This window comes from Dermacentor silvarum, chromosome 1, assembly GCF_013339745.2.
Source record: "Dermacentor silvarum isolate Dsil-2018 chromosome 1, BIME_Dsil_1.4, whole genome shotgun sequence".
NCBI lineage: Eukaryota > Metazoa > Arthropoda > Arachnida > Ixodida > Ixodidae > Dermacentor > Dermacentor silvarum.
Window position 1 is genome coordinate 5,555,806 of NC_051154.1, and position 23,469 is coordinate 5,579,274.

The window sequence follows — 23,469 nt, forward strand, 5'->3', positions numbered from 1 at the left end:
ATTGGAAGACATGTCGTTATCGAAACTGACAACAACCCATTATTGACAATTTCAAAGAAAGAAATAGGCAACATGCCACCGCATCTGCAACGACTATTTCTTCGACTGCTGAAGTATGAGTTTGAATTGCAGTATGTTCCAAACAGCAAATTGGTTGTTGCTGACACGTTGTCACGAATCCCATCACAGGAACAACCAGAAAAAATGTCGCAGTTTCACCCAAAAGGCGAAACATCAATTGCGATAGCAAATTAGTAGAGAGCTATACGGAGTTTTATCAGCTGTATAAACTTGGACATGTAGCAGCACCAGCAACGCGCAGAACTGCTGTCGACACTGTCAGCGTTTTGCCCGCGTTCGCACCAAACATGCGCAGCAGCGTTGGTGACTGCTGCCAGTGCCTCTGGCGGCGGCTCGGAGGTTTACAACGAGATCAGAACGCGACACTCGTCGAGCAGAAGTCTTCCCCACCTTCTCACCTCGCAACGTTTTTATATAAATGCGCATTTGGTGCCGCAGCTTAATGTTGCCTCCCGTCCCCCCACGGCCTTTCGCACGATGAAAGAAGTCGTGTTTGCTCTCCGCCATGCGTTCGCTCCCCGCGAAAGCGCGCGTCCCTCACGCGCTTCCACTCGCACATAAAGCATAGGGCGCGCGGCGACGATTTCATTGCCGTTGAACTTCATACGGAACCTCATGGCGACGGCAGAAATCCGCTTGGAGTGTCTATATAATTGCTACCACAACAAAAGGCACAACGGACGTTGAAGTTCATGCCGTGGGTGCCCTGACTGCCGTTGTCAGACCAGCCACCCTATCCCGTCTGCAGGCAGCAACTGCCAGTGATGCAACGGCACAAGACGTCATCTACAGCCAGATGTCGTCAATACCCCTAGAAGGTGAGCTAAAGTCCTTTGCACAAGAACTTTCTGTAGTCAACAGAGTACTCTTCAAGGGAACCAAAGTAGTCGTACCTGAAAGCATGCAAACAGAGATGCTGCGACGAGTGCACCAAGGGCATCTCAGCTTAGGAAAATGCAAATCGAGGGCTCACAAGTTGATGTATTGGCCAGGAATGTCAACAGATATTGCCCATTTCATCGACAGGTGTGACGTTTGCAAGAAGTTTGCTTATCGACAACCTGACGAGCCCCTGTGCTAGCGCACCGTTCCAGACATGCCATGGGCCAGAGTTGGTACAGATCTTTTTCAACACGCTGGAAAGCATTTTTTGGCTGTCTATGATGCCTACTCTAATTTTCCAGAAGTCGAGCACCTGAAGGAGACCTATGCAACAACTGTCATTCATAAACTTCGTCAGATCTTTACAAGGCATGGATTACCACTAGAAGTTTGCAGTGATGGCGGCCCGCAGTTTGCGTCGAAAGAGTTTAAAGGTTTTGCTGCTCGTTATGACTTTGTGCATACGATTTCAAGGCCCTGTTTTCCCAGGTCCAATGGATTCGCCGAGCAGGTTGTACAGGTGGCCAAGCGGCTTCTGGGCAAGACTGAGAGCAACTATTTGGGCCTTCTCAACTACAGAGTGTGTCCTCTCGAGGATGGCCAATTACCATCGGAACTGCTAATGGGACGAAGTCTTAGAACGCTACTTCCAAATTTTTCAGCATCATCCTCAGGTCCCGTCCAAAAAGATGTTCAAGCAAGGACTGCAGAAAAACCACTAGCTCCACTACAGAAAGAAGACGTCGTCCGCATCCTCGGAAATGGTAGATGGGAAATCAAGGCACAAGTCCAAGATCTCGTGGCCCCAAGGTCGTACACCGTTCTGACTGATGATGGCCGGGTTTTCCATCGAAATAGACAGCACCTTCGCAAAACACCAAAAGCGTTCTATCGAACCATCCATTACCAGGTGGACGACTGCGACGACGCCCCCAATTCATCTCCAAGCCAGAACCTCCGCAGGCCACACAGGACCGACCACCAGCCGGCACAGCAGGCCCGCAAAACATTCCAGATTCACTGCGACGATCTACCAGACCGCGAAGACCCCCAGATCCCCTGGCCTACACACACGGATTCCAGCAGACTGAAACAGCCTAGGAGTGTCGACTGCTACGCATCGATGTTGAGTGCTTTCTGTGTTTTCATTCTTCAAAGAAAGGAGGATGCAACGGCCAACCAAGACAGCAATACTGTGCGAACCAAGAGAGCATTGCTGTGCGCAAGCACGGCTATAAATACATTCCCTTGTAATCAATATACGAATCTTCTTGTGGCCACCACTGTAATGCTCGATACAGTGGTGAAAATTTCCACATATATTTATGAATATGTGTAATGGCTGTCTCTATATATCGTTCTTGTAGCCAAAGCTGTAAAAGTTCGCAGGTTCAAGTGTCATACACTATTTTTTCCCCACAAAGCTTCTGAGTGAAAAAATGCTCCTTGTATGCATAGTAATAAATTTTAATTGCAATTATCGTTAAACAGATAACTTTCTTGAATTAGCAGAAATGGCAGTGCTCTCTGTGTTAAAACTTTACATCTCAACGAGTTTGCCGCTGCGTCACATTTTGTTTAGTTTTTTTATCTTTGAAAATGCGTTCTATTTCTGACATGTTGCACAGCTTCCTGCATTTTTCTATACCACGCGAGAACACTATACAGTTAAACCTGGATATAACGAAATTGACAAATTCCCGAATAACTTCGTTATAAAGAGGATTTCGTTATGTCTAGGTTCGGCACGAAAATTCGAAAAAGAAACGCTTAGCGTATTTACTTGATTTTAACGCACCCTTGATTGTAACGCGCACCCGTTTTCCTTGCGTTTCTTGCGTTTCTTCGTCGAAGCACTCATCCTTGAAATTTCACACCAGGTACTGGATGCGTGGACGCGTCGTTTTGCACTAGCGCGAGGTGTCGGAAACGAAGAGCGAGCGACACGATGGCGCCGTAGCGTCGTATAGTGTCACCTAGTGTTAGGTTAGTGAAGTGAAGCGCAGAGACTTGCGCAGTAACCAAAGAGTGGCGCTGCCAGCGTGTTGAAAAAAAACAAAAACATTATTCTTTTTTTTTCCTTCGGCAACATCAACTGGAAAAGGAGAGTGCCGGCTTGGCGGGCTAGGCCAGCTGCAGCAAGTGGCGGGATCAGGTTTGAAGGAAGGAAGGGGGAAAGGTCACGCCCGCGAGGGCAAGATCGCCGGGTCGAGGGATGCAGGCCCGCCTCGCGCACGCTCGTACAAACGCACACGTGTGCTCGCTCTCGCCTCACAGTCGCCGTGAATTTGAGCACGCCAAGCGCGCCGCTGCCACTTTGCATTCCGTTGCGGCGGAGAAGGTGCTTCCGGTTGCTGCTCGCGCAAAAATTACAAAATTTGGGGTGAAATCTCTAGGTTTTCGGCGGGGAAAATTAGTTATTTCGAGGGGGTCTCCCGCTGCCACTTCGTTACGTAGAGGTCTCAAATACATGTGCTTCTATGGAGTAACGGCAGGGAATAACAAAACTTCCGTTATATCCAGGAACTCGTTATATGGAGGTTCGTTATAAGCAGGTTTAACTGTAATATGGTCGTGCATCCTCCTGAAGGGAACATCGCATTAGACGACTCTTGCACAGGAGAGTGCTTAGTGCGCCTGAGAGTACCTCCGCCGGTCTCGCTGATTGTCGCCGGCGCTAAAATGATGCGTGATGGACACTCGCGCGCTATAGTTAAAAATGCGGGAGGCTGTACATAATTGTGTTTGAATGATATTTGACATTATTCTGTTTAGACTGTTGTCTAGGTCCGTATTCACAACTGGTCTCCACGATATTGTAATAAAGTTTACTCTCTCTGTATTAAGTAATCTTGTTTAAACAGCCCAAAACAAGACAAAGCATGGCAAAAAAGGTGGGATGAAGACAGTGCTTCTTTTTGTTTCACCTTTGTTTTTTTGCCTTCCTTTGTCTAGCCCAGTCTCATACCTTCCTGTATTAAGTAAACTGTCATGATCCGCCCCGGACTCGTGAACGAGGGGGGGTCGAGGCACCCTCCGGCCGAGAGACGACCCGCAGCGTGCTGGTGGTGAACGATGACTGACCCCGAGCACCTGTGCTCGTCGGTGCTTATTCGGTGCGGTGAACCAATGTTGTCCACCGAGCTTGGTGAGCCACTGAGCCTAATGGGCCACGAAGAATATGCCCGGGGCGACGTCACATGATCGTCACATAAACCTTGATGCTTGCCTACCACTATGCATTTTGCTGCCTTTTTTGTGGTTTCCGCCACACATATATTCTTGCTTGTGAGATTTTTTCTTTGTTATTATTTTCTTTATTATCCTAAAGCTTGTGCCTATAATGAATCGTCATAGGGTTTGACAGTACGAAAAATGAAAATAATTATGATAATCACACAACACCTCATTTAGTTGTATTGTCTTTCCCATATTTGTTAGACTGTTTAACATGCTGAGAGAAGTTTCTATTGTTTTTTGTCTTCACACTGTTCTAACTTTAGTCATGATATTTGGAACTGCAAATTTTCTTTTTTATCAGCATGTATATTTGTTGCTATGAAAAGTATTCATGTGTGCTTTGTGGACTTTGTACATAAGGTGGGAATAAAAGATGTATTGTATTTTGAAGATGGTGTGGGCCCGTTTTTTATATGTATTTACAGCAGTGCGGCGACAGTGAAATGCATTGAAGCACCCGACCGGTTGTGATATATATATAACATTGGTTGTGTGCTTGAATGCATTCAGCTATCGCTGCTTCAAAGTGTGTGCGTGCACACACACACACACACACACACACACACACACACAGAGAGAGAGAGAGAGAGAGAGAGAGAGACAGACATATATACATATACAAGACACATGTACCATCCGAAATATGTCTGCCACAGGACTCCATTTCAGATGTCTCATGGATGCACTAATTTGTTTTTTCGGACATCTATCCAATGGACGTCTGCTGGAGATTTGTGGACATCCATCGCATCCGTTATATCAAAAACGAACATCCATAGAACGTCCGACGGATATCCGTGGTTGCTTTGGGTGCTTACATTCATTGCAAGCCACCTCGTACATGTGATACTGCTGCTCATTGCCGAATTGTACCTTAGGGGGCTGGGCTTAGTCATGCTGCAGTATATGTAGCTTTTTCCCGTTACCCCTTTCTCTTCTTGAGATGAATAAATTTGATTGATAGATTCATTGATTGACTATTTATTTGACAAAAAAAGGAATTATTGCAATTCATACCTTTTACTTCCGAGTACTGCACAATACAGTAGAGCCTCATTCATGTTTTTGTTTTTTAAACATGAGAGAAAACGTACTAACCAGAACAACGTACGATCCAAAGTCACTAGAAAATATGGCGGACTCAAATGTGGTTGACGTACATGTAGCGCGAAGTTTTCTGAATCGTCACACCATGAGACGCCGATGCACACCGAGCTACTGGGGTTGAAGTGACCCAAAACGCGTGTTGTCATTTTTGAAGCTTCGGCAAGCCTTACGTTTACGCTCCTTGAATTCAGCGGCTTCTTCAGATGAGTCATTTTGGCAGAATGTTTTGACGTGCCTGCTTGGCAAGAATCTTTGCGGCACAAAACGCCAAAGCACGCTGAGCTAGTGGAGCTGAAGCGATTCGCTGCTACCGGAAAAGGAAACTGAGTGCATGCCAGCATTTTCACGTGACACGGGCGGGCAAGTACTGTGGGGAAGCTGCCATGGCGGGAGCCTACTACTCTTAATTACGCGTGCCTCGTGCCTTTTCTTGTTCACATGGGATCTAGCAGCCAAATAATTTATCATATGATCAGAGTTTGGTGGTGTACTGAACGTGGGTGCTGAAATATCGTATTTTCAGGGAATGTATGAACCAGTAAAAAAAATAAAAAATAGGCATTGCTGTATTTAGTCATTTTTTGTGTTCTCTTTCTCAATGTTTTCAACACTGGTGCCAGGAAAGTGCGCAAACCGAGATTGTGTCAACGAGGTTCTACTGTATTGGCAACCATTACGGATTCTGAATATACATCAATTGAGAACTCTACCACAGGCAACAGAGGCTCAATATTTGATCCACAACAAACCTAACCTTAGCTTTTGTTTTGTTTCATGACCTGATGCTGAATATGATCTCCGATGTGTATCTCATAGGACACCTAGGATAGAAACTTTGGACTCCAGATTTTCAAACGCACTATAATATACTTGCATCCAAGTAAACAAAAAAAAAAAAAAAAAGCCATGCCATCAGCACATCACCACCACTCGGGCGCAATCATCATGAAGTAAACCGAACCACAACACACTGTAGACACATTTTCTGTTGTGGGGATCGAGGGGCCTTCCCGTGCCTCGTCCGCCAGTTCGCGCGTGGCGCTTAGCTCGATCCCCGGGAACTGCCGCCGTAACGGCAACATGGCGGACATGGTGAGCGCGCCGGACCTACTTTCCCGCACAAACCGTGCTTCTCCCCCCCGGGATTGGACTTGCCCCGCGAGAACACGTCACCTGGACGCGCCCTGATTGGCCTCCCACGCGGCGGCCCCCGGGCACCCTCTCCACCCGAGCTCTCGTCCGCTGAGCGCTTCCTCGCCGCGGGAGAGGCTCACAGGCTCGCAACGAGGTGGTTACATGAGACCTTTGTTCTCGCAACTCCTCGTTATCGCACTTGGCGGACTGCTACCCGGTTAGCCCTAGCGCAGCGGGCGCGCGTACTCGATCGGTCTTGCGGCGAGCCTTGGCCCGTAAGCGCCGTGACTGTAGCACTGAGCTGTACCTTGGGTGAATAAACCCGTGTTTGTTGGCGATCTGACTCCGGAGCCTTCTCTGCGCCGTGTCGGAGAGTCGACGAACCCTGCCGTAGCGCCTTTGTGCGTTGCGGAGTGGAGGAGCGTCGTGCCCTTTCCTGACCGTCGCTTGTAGGGTAAGCCTTGTGCAAACCCATCTCCACACTGTACTGCTGGTGTTGAAAAAAATGTTTAACAACTAGCGTTTCTTCATGACAAGATTTGAAAAGTTTCTTAAGATGAAACTATTTTATCTTTACACGAAAGAGAACCACACTCCGCCCATTTTTTTTTTGGTTTCTTAACTTGTGGATGTTGTGTTAAGGTTTTATGCAAATCCCCCAACTAGTCAAATTATTCGCTCCAAAATTATCTGACACTATGATCACTCACTTGGAGCCAATGCTGAGTGCAGACCAAGTGGTTTACTCAAAATGCAATGGCGCCTTACCCTTGGCGTGCAGTGTATTCGTCATCCACTTCACCCTCCTCTTCAGAGGTAGTCAGATCCTGCAACAGGGTATAACATCACCTTCAGAAAAAAAGCTCAATTCTGTTTAGGTGAAATGAGGTAAATAAAACACAGTTCAAGTCTAATTCTGTATTACACGGTTATCCAAACAATGTTTATGCCACAGTTATGCCAATGCTTGTAAATATTTTTGTATGATGACGTAGCGTGTAGAATACATGGACACCTTATGAACTGCTAATGACAAGTAATTGGACAGCAAGCCACCTAAATAGTTGTAAAATCACAAATGTCTCGAGAACAAATGCAAAACAGAATTTCTTTTTATGCTGCATACAACACTTAATACGTTTCTAAAATCTCCTTCAGGCAGTGCAAACATCTAAATAACCACTTGAGCATCACACGTCGATGCTTTTAAGCAAACCAATGTCCCACTCAATTTTAAAGCCTGAATAAATATGTATTGAACATTTCAAACTCGGAAACAAAGTTCGCAGGTTATTTCTAGAACATTCTTCTTGAACTTTGCTTTAATAAAATTAGTATGCTCGGTAGCATAAACCTTTTGATATATTCATTTTTGCAAGTGCCAATGGAATATTCAATTAGAAGAGCAATTTCAGCAGCTGGAACCTCAAGAAGCCCAGCAAAATATAATTTCCTGTGAAATGATCAGAACCACTATGCAGACTGGTTCAGAACAGTCCCTTTGTTTTGCTCCAATCCGTGCTCAACTAGTCAATAGACTGGTTTGCAACGATGCCTGTTTTTTTCCCATAGGATTCAATACTTTCTCGTTCCCGTTATATTGCATACCAGCCAGTAAGTGTCAATAAAGCGACCCAGTTCCAGGCCAGCCTGCAGAACTATTTCTTTTTTACTACAATAGCAATTACACAGATGCTCAAGACGCGAAACCGGTGCCGGCCACCATCACTGTTGTCGTGCTGTCTCACTGAGGACACATGCGCAGCTCGTGTGCGGAGGTCTTTAGACATTCGGAAAGCGTTTGGCTGCAAAAATAACAAAGTAAAGTGAATGCACCGTCAACGTTCCATTTAATTGGCTCAGTGGTGGAGCCAGGCCTGCCTTGCACTGCTGGCATGAACACTCACTAGCATTCGTGCTTTATGCTCTGGTTTGAGCAGTAAACGTCACACTAACGTCATCACATCAACGCCTGATAGCTGCCATGGTGCTGCTACTTCCGGCCAGCAGCTGCCTTGCGCCAACATGTCTCACCTGCCTGTACAGTAAAACGTTGTCAATGCAGATTTCACGAGAATGCCCAAATTAACCGAATGTCCAATTATCGAGGATATCAAGAAAACAATAAACAAATGCTTACTACGTCAACACACTTATTTTCACTACCGTGCGCTCATCCTGGTCATTTTTTCGCCAGCAAGGTGGTCGCCAACAGATCGTCCGTCCATCCTGATGTAGCAGGTGCTCTTCATCTTCGACAGCTTTGCAGCGAGTCAAAATGAAACAACAGTTTGCCGCAAACCACTGCAGACGAAACCACTGCTGCTATTGACCTGATCATGGACAGTGACCAAACATTTCTGAAAGTAAGCTGCCGACACGCGCGCCGATTCAGAATGAAACTATTGTTTGCCGCTACCAGTGTGGACAAAACCATGGTGGCTGTCGACGCGATAATGGATGACGACTATGCAGTTATGAAGGCATGCGGCCAACGTGGTGTTATGTAAGGCGGTAAATGCAACAATAAAATCTTTAAAGGAACGAAGCGTTCCAGCGTTGCTGTCATTCATGTATGATTTCTGCTGATGACTATGAATATACGGACTCCGCCGCTTCATTTCAGTTGCACACTAGCGCTGTTTTTGCTCTTTTGCATTGGAAATTTGCAGCCCTCCACACTCGCCCAGTCCGAGAGTTGTCCAATTTGACCAATGTGTGGCCAAATATGTCCGAATTAACAACAGTTTGAGTGTATTAAATAATGCACATACCTGCTGGGTCTAGAGCACGAGTCTGAATTATCTAATTTTCCAAATTAACAAGGGCGAAATTTACGAGGGTTTACTGTAATTACAACACCGTTCAAGGAGTTGAAGCATAACACTAAACCTTGCTATTGCTGCCTCTGAGCAAAATTGCCAGAGCCAGACGCACAGACCTGTAGCCTTTGACATGGCACATCCTACCGACATTATCTGAGTGAAGGGTCAGTGAGAAGACTCAAGGACGCCAGGAAAGTTCCCTTGCTTCTACATAAAAGGGCAGAAGAAAGATTTGGAGTTGCGTCCACGAAAAATGAAGAGGAGGACATCCAGATATCAGACACCCTGTATCCGTGTGCGGTATCCTCCGTGTCTGTCGGTCACATGTGTGCTTTTATATTTGTATCTCTTATCGCCCATCTAGCGCGAAAACAGAGACATGGGCTAGATTGACGGCCGTAGTAGTGGAGTACAGATCTATGTGCACTGTGCACGCCTTCCAAATAGTCTGCCGGCGGTGTGTGCATTTTTATGTTTACACTTGTCCAATCAAGCATGAGATCACACTTGGCAACCAAGCATGAGATCAGATGCACGAGCTAGACTGACGGGCATAGCAACTAACCAGGGATCCACGTGCAGTTCCCTCCTTATCCAAAACTTTTACTGGAAGCGTGCACGTTAACACACGGGTGCATATTTGTGGCGGTGCAGAGCCCAGATATTTATTTATTGTTGTTCCCAAGCCTCGTATTGTCATGGCAAGATGTTGACAGGTCATCAAAATTCGCTGGCCTGTTGGAGGAACCCCTCTTGCATTTCTTTCTCATAAATCTAATTGCAATTTTCTTTATTTGCATGTATGCTTATGCTTATAAGAAATATCAGATATAACGAAGGTATTTTCGCGGACGATGTGACTTTAACAAGTTTCGAATGTACTTTGCAGACACAAATGTCATTGTTGCAACGCAGAGAGGCACAAATGCTGATACAGTAGAACCCCGCTGATACGTTTTTCACGGGAACGTAAAAAAAAAACAAAAAAACGTAAGAGCCGGGAAACAGAAAAAATTGAGAAATGAGAGTAGTTATTATACAATATTATTTTAATTCTTACGTGTTTAAAAAATTCGTAGTTTCGCCCAAAAGTCGAAGCAACGATTGCGATAGCAAGTTAGCTGAGAGCCATACAAAGTAAGGATAGTAGTTTCATCGTCCGTATAAACTTGTAAACATTCGCTTAATAACTACATTAACAAGCATGGTGTCAGCGCCCACAGACAAACATGAACACATCACACTCGATGAGCGCACACACGCGCTATCAAACGCTGGCATGAGGAAGCGCCGCTGCAGCAGCAAACGAATTGACCTTCGTGCTGTTTTCTATTGCTTCAACGCAAACTGAGCGCCGAGAACACACAACACGCACAAAGCTACGAGCCGCCGACGCACCTACACTGCCTAGACTCTGCCCCCAACGCAGATCGTTTTCAATATATGGCCTGCGCGACCGCGCGCCGCCGCGAAGGTACGCGGTTGATGCCAGAGTACAACGCCACCCACTATCCCTTCCTCGCCGGTGCCTCGAGCACGACGGAAGGCGCACTTCCTCTTTGTACAATATCCCTCCGCTTCCTCCCCGCTTTTCTTTCTTGCGCGCGCGAGATTTGGCTGCGGTTGTCGGTTCCCCTCACACGCTTTCACTCGCACATACAGCATACGGCGATGGCGTTATCGCCCTTGGACTGTATACGGAACATCTATGCGCCATCTATGCGCATCTATGCGCCATAACCAATTTTAGGGCCCCAACGCATCATTGACACCATCTTTAGATAGCAAATACGAATCTCAAAGGCCATGCTTTTGCTGGCGGAAACCGAAAATATGTCATAGGTGTCGCCCCCGGCACTTTGGGTGGCCAATGCCATCGTCAAGCCACCAAGCCAAGCGACATGAAAAGTCAAAATGGTCGCTGGGGCCAGCGTGGGGTGGCAGTTCGCAACGTATAATGTGGGAACGGTCCCAGAGTTGTGACGCAACAACGGGGTTGCCAATGCATTGGGTTCTATGGGAGCTGTGCCGGGACCGGACGAAAACGACGTAACAGCAGGGAAAATGCAGCACCCGGGAACGTAACAGCGGGGTTCTACTGTATTCAGCCACGAGCAATAGTCGTCACAGTCGTGTCACGGTTGTATCCCTAGAAAATGGATGGGAAAACGGCGCCCCGGTAGCTCAATTGGTAAGAGCATCGCACGCGTAATGCGAAGATGTGGGCTCATGCCCCACCTACGGCCAGTTGTTTTTTCATCAACTTTCATTTCCATGAATTTATCATTTAATTCAATTAATAAGCACATGTAGTTTCGCCTATGCTGTCCTTGATGTCTTAAGATATTTGTTGGCTTCTTATGATATGACTAATAAAAAATCAGGCCCTCGGTTTTCTTCCTCTCTTGTTCACGGTTGCATGAAGAATGAGAGAAACAGCGTCTGATGTGCACAGCCAGATAATTGAAAAAACTGAAATCTGTTGTGGAATTTTCTCTCGCTGTGGATGAGAGCTGCGACGTGTCTGGCAGCCCACAGCTCATCGTGTTTGTGCATTTCAAGGAGAACTTAGTCATGGTTTTGTGCAAAGAGCTCGAAACGACAGCGATGACAAAGAGACAGTAATGACACATTTGAGGACACGCAGGTGCCACCTTACAAATTACTTCCCAGAGACACATGGCTCGTGGGCCCTTTCTAGACAGCTGCAACTTGCTTCACTAATGAAAGTGTTGATGCTGAAGATGAGCTGGTGGAGCTTCTAGACAATGCTGTAATGAAGGCAGAGTCTCCCACCGTGGACATCGAAACATTTTCATTGGGAACAGTTTAAATGTTTCCCCGGCTCTGCGAAAAGGTTGCAAGATTGTTGCTTTAGTTTTAAATAGCCTATGCATGTGAACATGCATTTTCAAGACTTGCTTACTTGAAAAGCAAGTATTGCAATTGGCTGAACATCAGTGCAGATGTGCAGCTATGTTTAAGTGCACAACCATGCCACGAATTAGAGTAGCAAAAGCTAAATAAAGAGGTTCTTTTGATGTGTTACTTGTGCATGCCAATAAATAGTGTCCATTTCATGTTTGTGAATACAGTCTACTTAATTCGACCCTGACCAGACTGCCAAAATTGATTGAATTATCTGACGGGTCAAATTAAACAAGATGCAGAAAAAAACTTCAAAACACACTGCTAATTCATTTGGCAGTATTTATTCTAACGCACCCTCAAATCAAACGGGCACCCACTTACAATGTGTCCTAAGTAGAAAACTAATGTGGAGATAGCATTAAAGCTCCTAAACAATGCTTAAATCTAATGTGCATCCTACCTTTTTGTAAAAAAGAATATGGGCAAGGAAATGTGTTGCACAGTGGCAGCCAATTCACAGTTATCGCTTGCACAGCGGCAGGCGATAACTGTGAATGCGACGATCCACAAGGAGATTGGCTGGTACAGGAAGAGAAAACTGAGTGCATGCCGGCATTTTCACATGACATGGGCGGGCACCTACTGCTTTCTATTGCGCTTGCGTCATGCCTTTTCTTCTCCACATGGGATCTAGTGGCTGGAAAACGTACCACACAAACGCAGTTTGGTGGTCTACTGGCGTTGATGCTGAAAGATTGCGTTTTCCAGAAACCTAATTAAACATCCATTAATTTGACACCGGTTAATTCGATTTTTCTTTTTATTCATTCGATCCTGACCGGCAACCATACATTCCATGTGCCTAAACTTCCGTTATTTCGATCTCAAAATTGGCCTTCACCGGATAACTCGAACTTGACTGATCAGCTTCGCCACAATTGTGTGCTATGCGGTGAAGCATACGCAATTTAGTTCCATGAAACATACGAATAATGGAAAGGGGCCACTGTCACGAGACATAGTAGGCCGTTTCTTAATTATACAGGCACGCACACACCTTCTCCGGTCACAGTTCGAGCACCTAGATGCCTAATAAGCATAATGGCAGCCATTCAAAGCTGTTTCTGACGCTGCTGTATCAATTGGAGCCCTTGTTTCGCCCGCCATGTGCGTCTCATATATGAGACCGTTAACGGGGCCTAGTACACATTTCTTAAATTATACGTGTGTGTGCACGCACCATGCATAAAGAAGTGGAGAAAGACCATCTGTATTTTAGGAAAGCTAGCGAAAAGGAAGGCGGTAAAAAAAAAAGAAATAAAGAAAAAAAAAACATACTTAGAAATCAAGGGGACATTCAAAGCCAACAAAAGAGTGGGGGTGTACTTAAACTCTGAAGGCCTGCCAGTAAACTTATTAGGCATCTCAGTGCTTGTACTGTGACTGGAGACGGCGCACATGCGTGTGTAAATTGAGGAGCATGCGCTATCTCCCCTAACAATGGCACACCTCCCCCCCCCTGCTTGGAATGCTTCATAGAATGCATTAGTGTCAACAACGTCATAGGCTACTAGCTTCTGTATTACAATTTTTGCTAGGGAATGTTTCTTACTAACATGGCAGCCTATTAAAACTGCCTTTACCTCAGGTTAGAATTCCAGACCCATGGAACCGTCTAATTAGTTCTTGACTTCATAACCTTCCAGCCAATTGAGCTAACCATGCGCATTCTTAATTTAAAATCCTTGCTAGGGTACTTCAAGAGCTGCAGTCTTACACTGTTTGGATTTCATGGATTTTTGCTTGATTTAAAAAAATTTAATATAGGGTGCATGCTATCTCAAAAAATTTGGACAGCTGGTTGCGGCATTGCGAGCTAATAATCAGTTTAAATATGGTACAGTCTAAAATGCAGCCAGCTTTACAGGTTTATGTGTAACTTACAGTTAAGCTCCCAGAAGCTTCAACTTCTGTATCCTGCAGAACAAATGCCCAGATGAAAATAGGCCCAATGCTACAAGCAAACTTTGATACTTGTGTTTTTTGTCATTTTTTCTTGGATATTTTGTGTAGACATATCAATGCTCCCTCACATAAACATGAGCTTACCGATTCTAGTAAATGAAATGTTAAGTGCGAAAACTGACAATTCAAAGTTTAGAAGAAATGTAATTTTTTAGTGCAAAACTAAGTGAGTTTACTGGAAAAGGACTCATCTCCTGATCAATGTACGAGAAATGTATGCCATTGATGGCAGTCATGCAAGCTAGTAGCAAGGGTGTGATACGTATGCCACATGCAACAAAAAGAGGCAGTTGTTACAAAAGTTGCTGCAAGCTGTTATGAAAATGCTACTTTTCCACCATCTCCTTGTGTAATTAGCCTGTGCCAAGACTGTGCTCTTCCAGCTGGGATGTTAGATGTTACGAGCCATTTCCTTCAAGAAGTCGAAGAAGAATGTTGCCGGGACGTTGCGTGCAATTGCTAGTATCCTGCCATCGTGATCGCTTCTATTCCATCTGCAAATAGACTCAATAAACAATGCCATACTTTCTGTCTACTTGGTGCCCCATCACAATATTCTTAAATGTAATAAATTATTCTAAGCAACGAGTACCTCCATTGTATGGTTTTTATTTCATGCATGTGCACTTAGGCACATGTTACATGTTGGGCACCAATTAGCTTCGATTGGATGACCATGTTTGTTCAAATGGTTAAAATGTTGGACACCAGTTTACTTCAACTGCTTGACCAGTTGGGCACCGTTTAGCTTCAATTGGCAGACCAATTGGCTCTAACTGGATGACCATGTGTGTTCAACTGGTAGATCAGTTGGGCACCAGTTAGCTTTAATTGGATGACCACATCTGTTCAACTGGTTAACCAGTTGGATACCAGTCTACTTCAGCTGGTTCACCAGTTGGGGCACCATTTAGCTTCAATTGGATGACTTGTTGGACACCAGTTAGCTTCAATGGGATGACCATATGTGTTCAACTGGTTAACCAGTTGGATACTAGTGTACTTCAGCTGGTTCACCAGTTGGGGCCCAATCAGCTTCAATTAGACGATGCATGTGTAACTGGTTATCCCGTTGGATACCAGTCCACTTCAGCTGGCTGACCAGTTCGGCACCGTGTAGCTTATTCGATGACCAGTTGGGCACCAGTTAGCTTCAATTGGATGACCATATGTGTTCAACTGGTTGACCAGTTGAATAACAGTCTACTTCAGCTGGTTGACCAGTTAGCTTCAATAGGTTTGCCAACTGGTTTACCAATTAGATGATATTGATCTACTCCAACAGGTGGCAAAATTCCAAATGGTTGAAAACCAAATGGTGGCAATTGGTACTTTTCCAAATGGACCCATTTACTTTTTTTGACTGGGCTGCCACCCTACTCTGCCCTTTGACACCCCCCCATTGCTTCCTTCCTCGACGAACACTCCCACTGAATATGCCCAAGAAGCCTTCGCCCGGGCTCACACGGTGCGCCAGATTGCCGGATCCCGGCTCACTGAGTCTCAAGCCGCGCAGAAGATCCAATACGACAGCCGACATCGAGACGTTCGATTTCCTCCTGGCTCCGTTGTCCTCCTATGGACACCATGTCGCCGCATTGGCTTGTCTGAAAAGCTGATGCTGCGCTACACGGGGCCCTACACGATATTGCATCAGCTTGGCAATGTGAACTACGAGATCGCTCCGCTGGACTCGCGTGGCCCCACTGACGTTGTGCATGTGTCCTGGCTGAAGCCTTACTTTGCCACGAGTTCTCATGTCTTATAGGTAGAGCCAAGACGGCACACCTTTCCAGGCGGTGTAATGTTACAGCACAACCAAGAATGGTGCCATTCAGAAGAAGACAATTTGATGTGAAGAGACTGACTTGGTCTCGACAGCCATCTTGTTTATGTATCGTTGTCTCTCTTGTAAATAGTGTAACCACGTTTTTACATGCGACTTCCGCATCGTAACGATATGGACACTCCAAGCATATGCGGAGCCTCACAGCGAAGGTATATGTATACTATATCATCATCATCATCATCCTATATTTTTGCCCGGTGCAGGACGAAGGCCTCTCATTGCATATAGTATATGTATACTATATGCCATGCTATAAAACATGCTCTATATGCAAGTTATATTGCCACACCATTCTATCACTAAAGTTGCTCATACCACGTCTTAAATTTTTGACAGAATTATTCCTCAGAATTTTGAGAATGGCAGCCCACAAACAAATGTCACAAAACAAAACACTGACAGTGCATGCCTTTTATCTGAAATCTTCTCAGACTTAGAGGGGATTTAAACCTCTTTTATTAAGGTAGCAATTATATGGACATTCTAGGCGGATTGCTGCACTCGCCGTCGTTGTTGCAGTGAGGTTCTGTGTAAAGTCCACGGGCGATACAAAATCGCCGCCGCACCCCATACGATGTACATGCGAGTGAAGGCATGCAACGGTGAGCCGGCAATCGCGGCTCATGCGCACAAGGGCAGGCAGCGGGAAGGAAGGAAGCGCACAGTAGTCTTTCAGTCATGCACAGCGCTCTGGAGGGAGGATAGGGAGGTGGAGGGGCCGTGGTCTACTGCGGCCACGCGCTCCAGGGGGAGGGTGAGTAGGTGGAGAGGCCGCACTTTACTGAGGCTGCTCGGTCCCACCGAGATGGAAGGCTCTGGAGGGAGGGGAGGAGGGGAGGTGCATTCTGCGGCGCGAGTGGGAGCTTGTGCGGCTGTATTTTGAAAGCCATCTGCGGCGGGGGCAGAGTCCACCCTCCTTGTGTTTTTGCGGCTAAGATCGCACTGATGCGAGCGCCAGCATAAAGCTCAATTCACTCGCTGCTGCCGCCATGCTGACTCACTCTAGCGTTTTGACAGCGAGTTTTTGCAGTCATCAAGTGAGATGCATTCATGTTGGATTGTGCGTGCGTGACACCATGCTTGTTAATTTAGTTAGTGTGCCTATGCTTACAAGTTTATACGGCCGATAAAACTACTATCCTTACTTTGCATAGCTGTCCACCAGTTTGCTATCGCAATGGATGCTTCGCCTATCGGGTGAAACTGCACTATAAGCACTATAAGCGATACATGTATACATGGAGTGCTATGGGAAAATTAACGGGAGACTGAAAAGACCGCACTATATCCGGTCCTGCACTATAAGCGGTTACGTTATAAGTGGTCTATATTGTAGTTGACTGGAGACATTTGGTTTATCACGCGGTATGGGCCCTGGTACTTCGACGCGAGTTTCGGTGACAGTCCAGGGGTAGGGGCTGGAACCCAAAGCCACACTAGCGAGCCAGGAGCATAGGATGCAGGAGCATGGGAAGTTTCTCGGTAGAGCTTCTGGCGTTGCTGGTCTTCGGACATAAATATACGGGAAAGCTTGTGACACTCTTCTGCGTGTGCTGCAGCTTCAGACAAGGTAGTGGCTTCTGTGTTGTCAGGGCGGTACGGAAGGATAGTGTTCATTGTGGAAAAAGGTTCGCGTCCGTACAGGAGAAAGAAGGGCGAAAAGCCCGTGGTAGTCTGCGTGGCAGTATTATAAGTGTAGGTCAGAAATGGTAGAACATGGTCCCATTTAGTTTGGTCCGATACAACGTACAGGGCCAGCATGTCACCAAGAGTTCGATTAAAGCGCTCGGTCATGCCATTAGTCTGCGGATGGTATGCAGCAGTGGTGCGATGAATGATGTGGCATTCTTTGAGGAGAGCCTCGATGACGTCAGAGAGGAAGACGCAGCCTCTGTCACTGAGTAATTCCCTGGGAGCTCCGTGGCGAAGGATGATGTGGCGCAGGAGAAACCAGGCGATGTCACGTGCAGAAGCACTGGACAAAGGGGAAGTTTCCGCATAGCGCGTAAGATGGTCGATGGCCACGATTACCCAGCGGTTGCCGTCTGATGTGGTTGGCAGAAATCCATAAATGTCGATACCTACTCGATCAAAAGCACGTGCTGGGCAAGGCAAAGGCTGCAATGGAGTGGTTGAATGACGAGGGGGATCTTTGCGGCGTTGGCAAACGAGACAGGAGCGGACATAATGATGGATGAATCGATACATCCCTCGCCAGTAGTAACGAAGGCGTAGACACGCGTACGTCTTTAGTACATCGCATGTGTGCACTGGGGATCGTCGTGAAACGCTGCATAAATATCCGAACGTAGATGCCAAGGGATGAAAAGCAACCATTTGCGGCCGTCCGGGAGGTAGTTACGACGGTACAAGAGCCCGTCACGAATGGAGAAGTGATGTGCTTGGCGACGTGAGGCGCGATTGGTAGTGGTTGTCGATGGGGTGGACAAGAAACTGAACATTGACAAAATCCAAGGGTTTTTCTTCTGCTCCAGAAGGATATCCGTGGCAACAAGGGAAGACTCGGACAATGGGGACTTCGGGGGAGGTAACCTCGTCTGTTAGTGGCGAACGAGACAAGGCATCCGCATCCGAGTGCTTTCGGCCAGAACGGTACAGCACTCAAATGTCGTACTCCTGCAGTCGAAGCGCCCATCGAGCAAGACGACCGGGTTGTTCTTTTAAGGACGGCAGCCAGCACAGCGAATGGTGATCAGTAATCACGTCAAATGGGTGGCTATAGAGATATGAGCGGAATTTGGTTATGGCCCAAATTATAGCCAGGCACTCTTTTTCAGTTACAGAATAGTTCGATTCAGGTTTAGTGAGTGCACGACTGGCGAAGGCGACGATGTACTCATCGAAGCCAGCCTTTCTCTGAGCGAGAACGGCACCAAGGCCGATGCCACTGGCATCCGTGTGTATTTCTGTTGGAGCGCTTGGGTCGAAACGGCGCAGGATTGGGGGAGACGTCAAGAGACGACGCAGGTGTGTGAATGCGGCAGCGTCGAAAGGCTGTGGTCACCACCAAGAAGCTGCGTTAAAGGTGCGATCACTCAAAGCTGAAAGCTCGACGTCCGGAGCGGAAGCTCGGCGCATAGAAAGCCGTTGTTTGTATAGCTCTTCATAGCTCTGGCAAAGCGTTGTGAGGTCATTGAGCGTCTGAGGATTCTTTGCCAAGAGCATTTGGAAGGCATCATTGTCTATGCCTATCAATATGTTCTTGATTTTGTCATCTTCGGTCATATCTGGGTTGATACGCCAGCAAATGTCAACTACATCTTCAATGTAGCAGGTAAAGTTTTCGCCCTTTTGTTGGGCACGACAGCGAAGCTGTTGTTCAGCCTGAAGTTTGCGCACAGCAGGGCGACTGAATACTTTTTGAAGTTTCGTTCAGAATGCTGTCCAGGAACAAAAGTCAGCCTCATGGTTGCGGAACCAAAGATGGGTAACCCCGGAAAGGTAGAATGGTACGTAACCAAGCTTGTCAGCATCATTCCATTTGTTGTGGGTACTCACTCGGCCATACGATGACAGCCAGTCTTCTACATCATGATCGTCAGTGCCATTGAATATGGGAGATACCGTTGGCGTGGCGCACCAGGACAGACGACCGGAGGCGGTGCCGGGGGTGGATCGGTAGGACTAGTCTCCTCAGGCATGGGAGATGTGACAGGGATTGTCCGGCTTCGGAGATCCAGGTTTGCAACAGGCCCAGCACCTTCCACCAAATGTCATGAAGCACTTGGGGAAGTCAGTGTTCGCGACTAGAACGATAAAGCAGCGAGAGGTAGCACAGCCGATCGGGCATCGAAACAAGGTTTATCTCTCTCATCGTCGTTCTCTCTCTCATAGCCACATCCCCACTGGTCCTTATTTCACAGTACACCATATTTAAACACCCATGGCATTCTGTCCCCACGTTTGAAAATTGCAAGAGCATAAGGGATAGAGTTTAGAGTTTTCATTTGATTGCACAAAGTTTATTCTTTTTTTTCTATGCAGAACAAAGTGAAGCAAGATCTTAATCTGTCTTAATAAAACAAAGTTCAGAGGTTTTTAAAACTAAGTACAATATCATTTGGTAGGAGAAAAAAAAAACTAAGCACAATAGACACGGCGCAGTCATATATCTTAAACAACAGAATTAAACTATAACAAGAACAAAAAGTATATAGGCGCATCATGTCCGCTACAATCCAGTACGTACAATATTCAAAGAAACTACTAGACCAACCGTAGCTGCCCAATTAATGAAATAATAATTCTTCTTCTTCTTTCTGGGGTTTGTGGGGTCTAACACGCGCTCTTGGGACAAAGGAACGACAACACAGTAGTGCAGACAAACAAAAGGGCATTTATTGCACCTTTCATACACCAATGCACACTAGCCGAATTACAACCAATAGAACATTCACATTGGCGCCCGACAAATCAAGGAAGTCCGACTCAACGCGACCCGATAGCGAGCGAATATGTTCCCCCCCTGCTGTGACACCATCGCCTAGTCGTTCATGTGTACGGTCACGCGAACGGTGGCGCGTTCGAACGATCCGTGTTCGTCCATACCGGTGTCCTGCTCTTAGCCTTGCGAGACCGTCCCGCGAAGCAGGCCGGCGCATGCGCGAAGCGTTCGTGCATGTTGGTCGCCGATCCCAAGCCAAAGAGGAACAGCCTTCTCCCTTTTGCGCCCGCCTAACCCCCCGCCGTCAGGTGGCGTTAGCAGCGCAACACTAGCGCCATCTCTCGTAATACGCTGCAACTCCGCCACCGTAAAGCTATGCGGCGAAGCCGGATTACGGGAGCCATGCGGGGAAAACATCAGCGGACGCATGAGAGTCGCGCATCCCCACAGGTTTTACGTGCCAAAACCAGTTCTGATTATGAGGCATGCCTTAGTGGAGGGCTTCAGATTAATTTTTACCACCTGGGGTTCTTTAACGTGCACTACAACGCAAGCACACGGGCGTTTTTGCATTTCGCCTCCATCGAAATGCGGCCGCCGTGGCCAGGATTTAATCCCGCGACCTCGTGCACAGCAGCGCAACGCCTTAGCTGACTGGGCTACCGCTGCGGGTGTACGAAATAATAATAATAATAAAAAAAGAGAGAACTGGGACTACACAAACTATACAGTTGCACCGTGTCACCTCGCACGTATGTACAATACCCGACGTGGTTTCTTGGCCCACATCACGTAGGCTTGGTACACAAACTGCAAATATTCCTCCTTTTCTTTGTCTGTGCAAGCGATTGCAGTTAGAGGGTGCTACTGCTGGAGGGCTCGTGGTTTTTTGTGAAACTGGTATCGGCACAAGAGACCTAGTTGTGTTGATAGGGGTGAATATAGGCAGCTCCAGTGCGACTGAGCGTGTATGGCTATGACTATACTATAGTCCATGACTATAGTACGGTGTGCAACTCTGAGCGCTGGCAGTTGCATAAACGAAAACACATGGACGTGTCTTGCGTTTACCAGATGTCAAGGTTTCTCCGCTCCCTGCAGGTTGCAGTGTAGGTCTGTCGTCTGCGTGCTGTTGTCTATGCGCTGAACGTCAAAATTGGGCCTCAAAATTAGGGCCAGGTAACGCCCACCTGTCTGTAAAAGAGGAAAGGGGGGTTGGTCTGGAATACTTTTTGGGGGGGTGTCGGGTTCCTCCTGGGGCGGTGTTAGGGGGGTGTTGGGGGGGGGGGGGGGGGAGGGTGAATAAATTCTCACCCCCAATCCTGTACCAACAGGATCAACAGGATCAGTGGCTCGGTTTTACTGCATCACATATGTTCACTTTTTGCTCAAAGGGTGGACCGAGTGTGCTACTCACAACAAAAAGAGGGTTAAGCCCTATGGTTTGTAAAAATGTGATACTCTGCAATGACTGCGCTGTTTGCAATAAACTTGTATTAAGTCACCAGCACCAGTGCTTTGTACTTCTTAGAATGTTTTTACCACATTTCTGCTATCATGCATTAACTCCTTCCCTTTAAAGTACTCTTACAATTGCAAATATGTGACTAATGCGCGGGCGTCACATTCAAAGTTGTTCCAACGTGCTGGCCTTCCACGGTGGTTCCAATGAACTGTACTTTCGTCAAGGCAAAGCAGCATAAGGGCACCAACATCGGCAAGAGGTGGCGGAAAAAACCATCGCTGTATCGGCTGCGTGGTCGGTGCTCGCTGTTTCTACGTGGAATAAGAGCAGTGAAGCCCTTCAGCATCTACAATGCTGAATAAAAAATACTCGTCAGCATCGAAAGCATTCAAGTGGAAAAACTAAGTGCAACCACATCATTAGCCCGCCCGGAGGTATGCAGACGCCACGAGAAGCTACGGCGCCCCTGCCGGCAGCACGGTCACGCGGCAGGAACACGTTTTTGGGCCAGCCTCTGGAGGCCGGTCTGCACACCTCCCTATTCTAGCTTGTGATGTGTGGTGCGCGACGGTGATATTTGTGGTGTGCGACAAGGTGCGTTGCATTTCAAACAAGAAGCAGACGACAAGGAGAGCGCGCGCCGCTCTACCGCGCCGCGCCGAAAACGACGACGCCGAAGACCGTCCAGCGCGTGAACACGTGGCGAAAGAAAAGAAATCAAAAGAAAAAAAAGCCAATCCAATCACAGAGGAACACGGAGCCTCGAGCAGCCAATGAGAAGTCGACGAATCGACCAGAGCAGCAGAAAAAGGAGCCGCGCTGGCAGTAGGGGGGAGGAGTTCCAGAAGCGACACCAGGACAAGGTCGGCCACCGGATTGGGAGTTGAAGACGGCCGTCGGGTTCCGGACCCGAGCCACCAGGACTTCACCCGGCTGGGGCCTCCTGCCAACCCGTTCCTGGGAGTCGCCACTCTTCCTGATCGTCAACCGCTGCCCGAGGCCGGCAAGCGACTGCGCCCGTGGGCAGGACGAGAGCTGTCGGGCTACGGGCCCGAGCTCCACGGCCAGCTGCCCGGCCAGAACGCCGCCGCCGTCAACCCCTGCTGCCAAGCCGCCTGCCTTCCCGGGAATCGCCACCCTGCCCGATAATCTACTACTGCTGCCCGAGGCCGGTGAGCGTCTGCGTCTACGAGCCCGAGTGCCACGATCGGCTGCCCGACCAGAACGCCACCATCATCGGCTCGTGCTGCCGAGCCGCCTGTCTTCTCCCACCGAGCCGGAGCTGCCACGCTCTGGTAGCCTGTACGACGTTCCGACAGCGACCTTTTGGTGAGACAAACAACGCTTCTATCGTCGTCTCCGCTTCGCCGCATCGAGACTCTAGTGCATTATCACACCCGCAGCCTGCCCGAACTTGCCCGACATCAGTAAGCGTTCTAGCCGCATGTGTGTTATATTATGAGTTCTTTTTGAGTGTTTATTTTATGGGGTTTTTTCTCTCGTTCTAGTTACATTAAACGTTTTGTGTGTAGTCAAGAGTTAGACGAAAGCTCGTCTGGTCAGGTAGCATGTTGGGTTAATGAAA

The 23,469-nt window shown here is 47.3% G+C and overlaps 1 protein-coding gene across 3 annotated transcripts in view; it reads right to left on the reverse strand.

Annotated features, from left to right (window-relative positions):
• The window catches only part of LOC119456255 (mitogen-activated protein kinase kinase kinase 12-like), a 237,110-nt gene that overhangs the window by 36,038 nt on the left and 177,603 nt on the right, over positions 1-23,469 (reverse strand). For 2 of the 3 annotated variants that reach the window (XM_037717919.2, XM_037717911.2), the window contains one exon: positions 7,213-7,271. In XM_037717919.2, the coding sequence (XP_037573847.1) occupies positions 7,213-7,271 (59 nt within the window). Of the gene's footprint in view, positions 1-7,212; positions 7,272-11,927; positions 12,117-23,469 lie in introns of those variants that run through there. The other variant, XM_049660863.1, reaches the window with a different exon arrangement.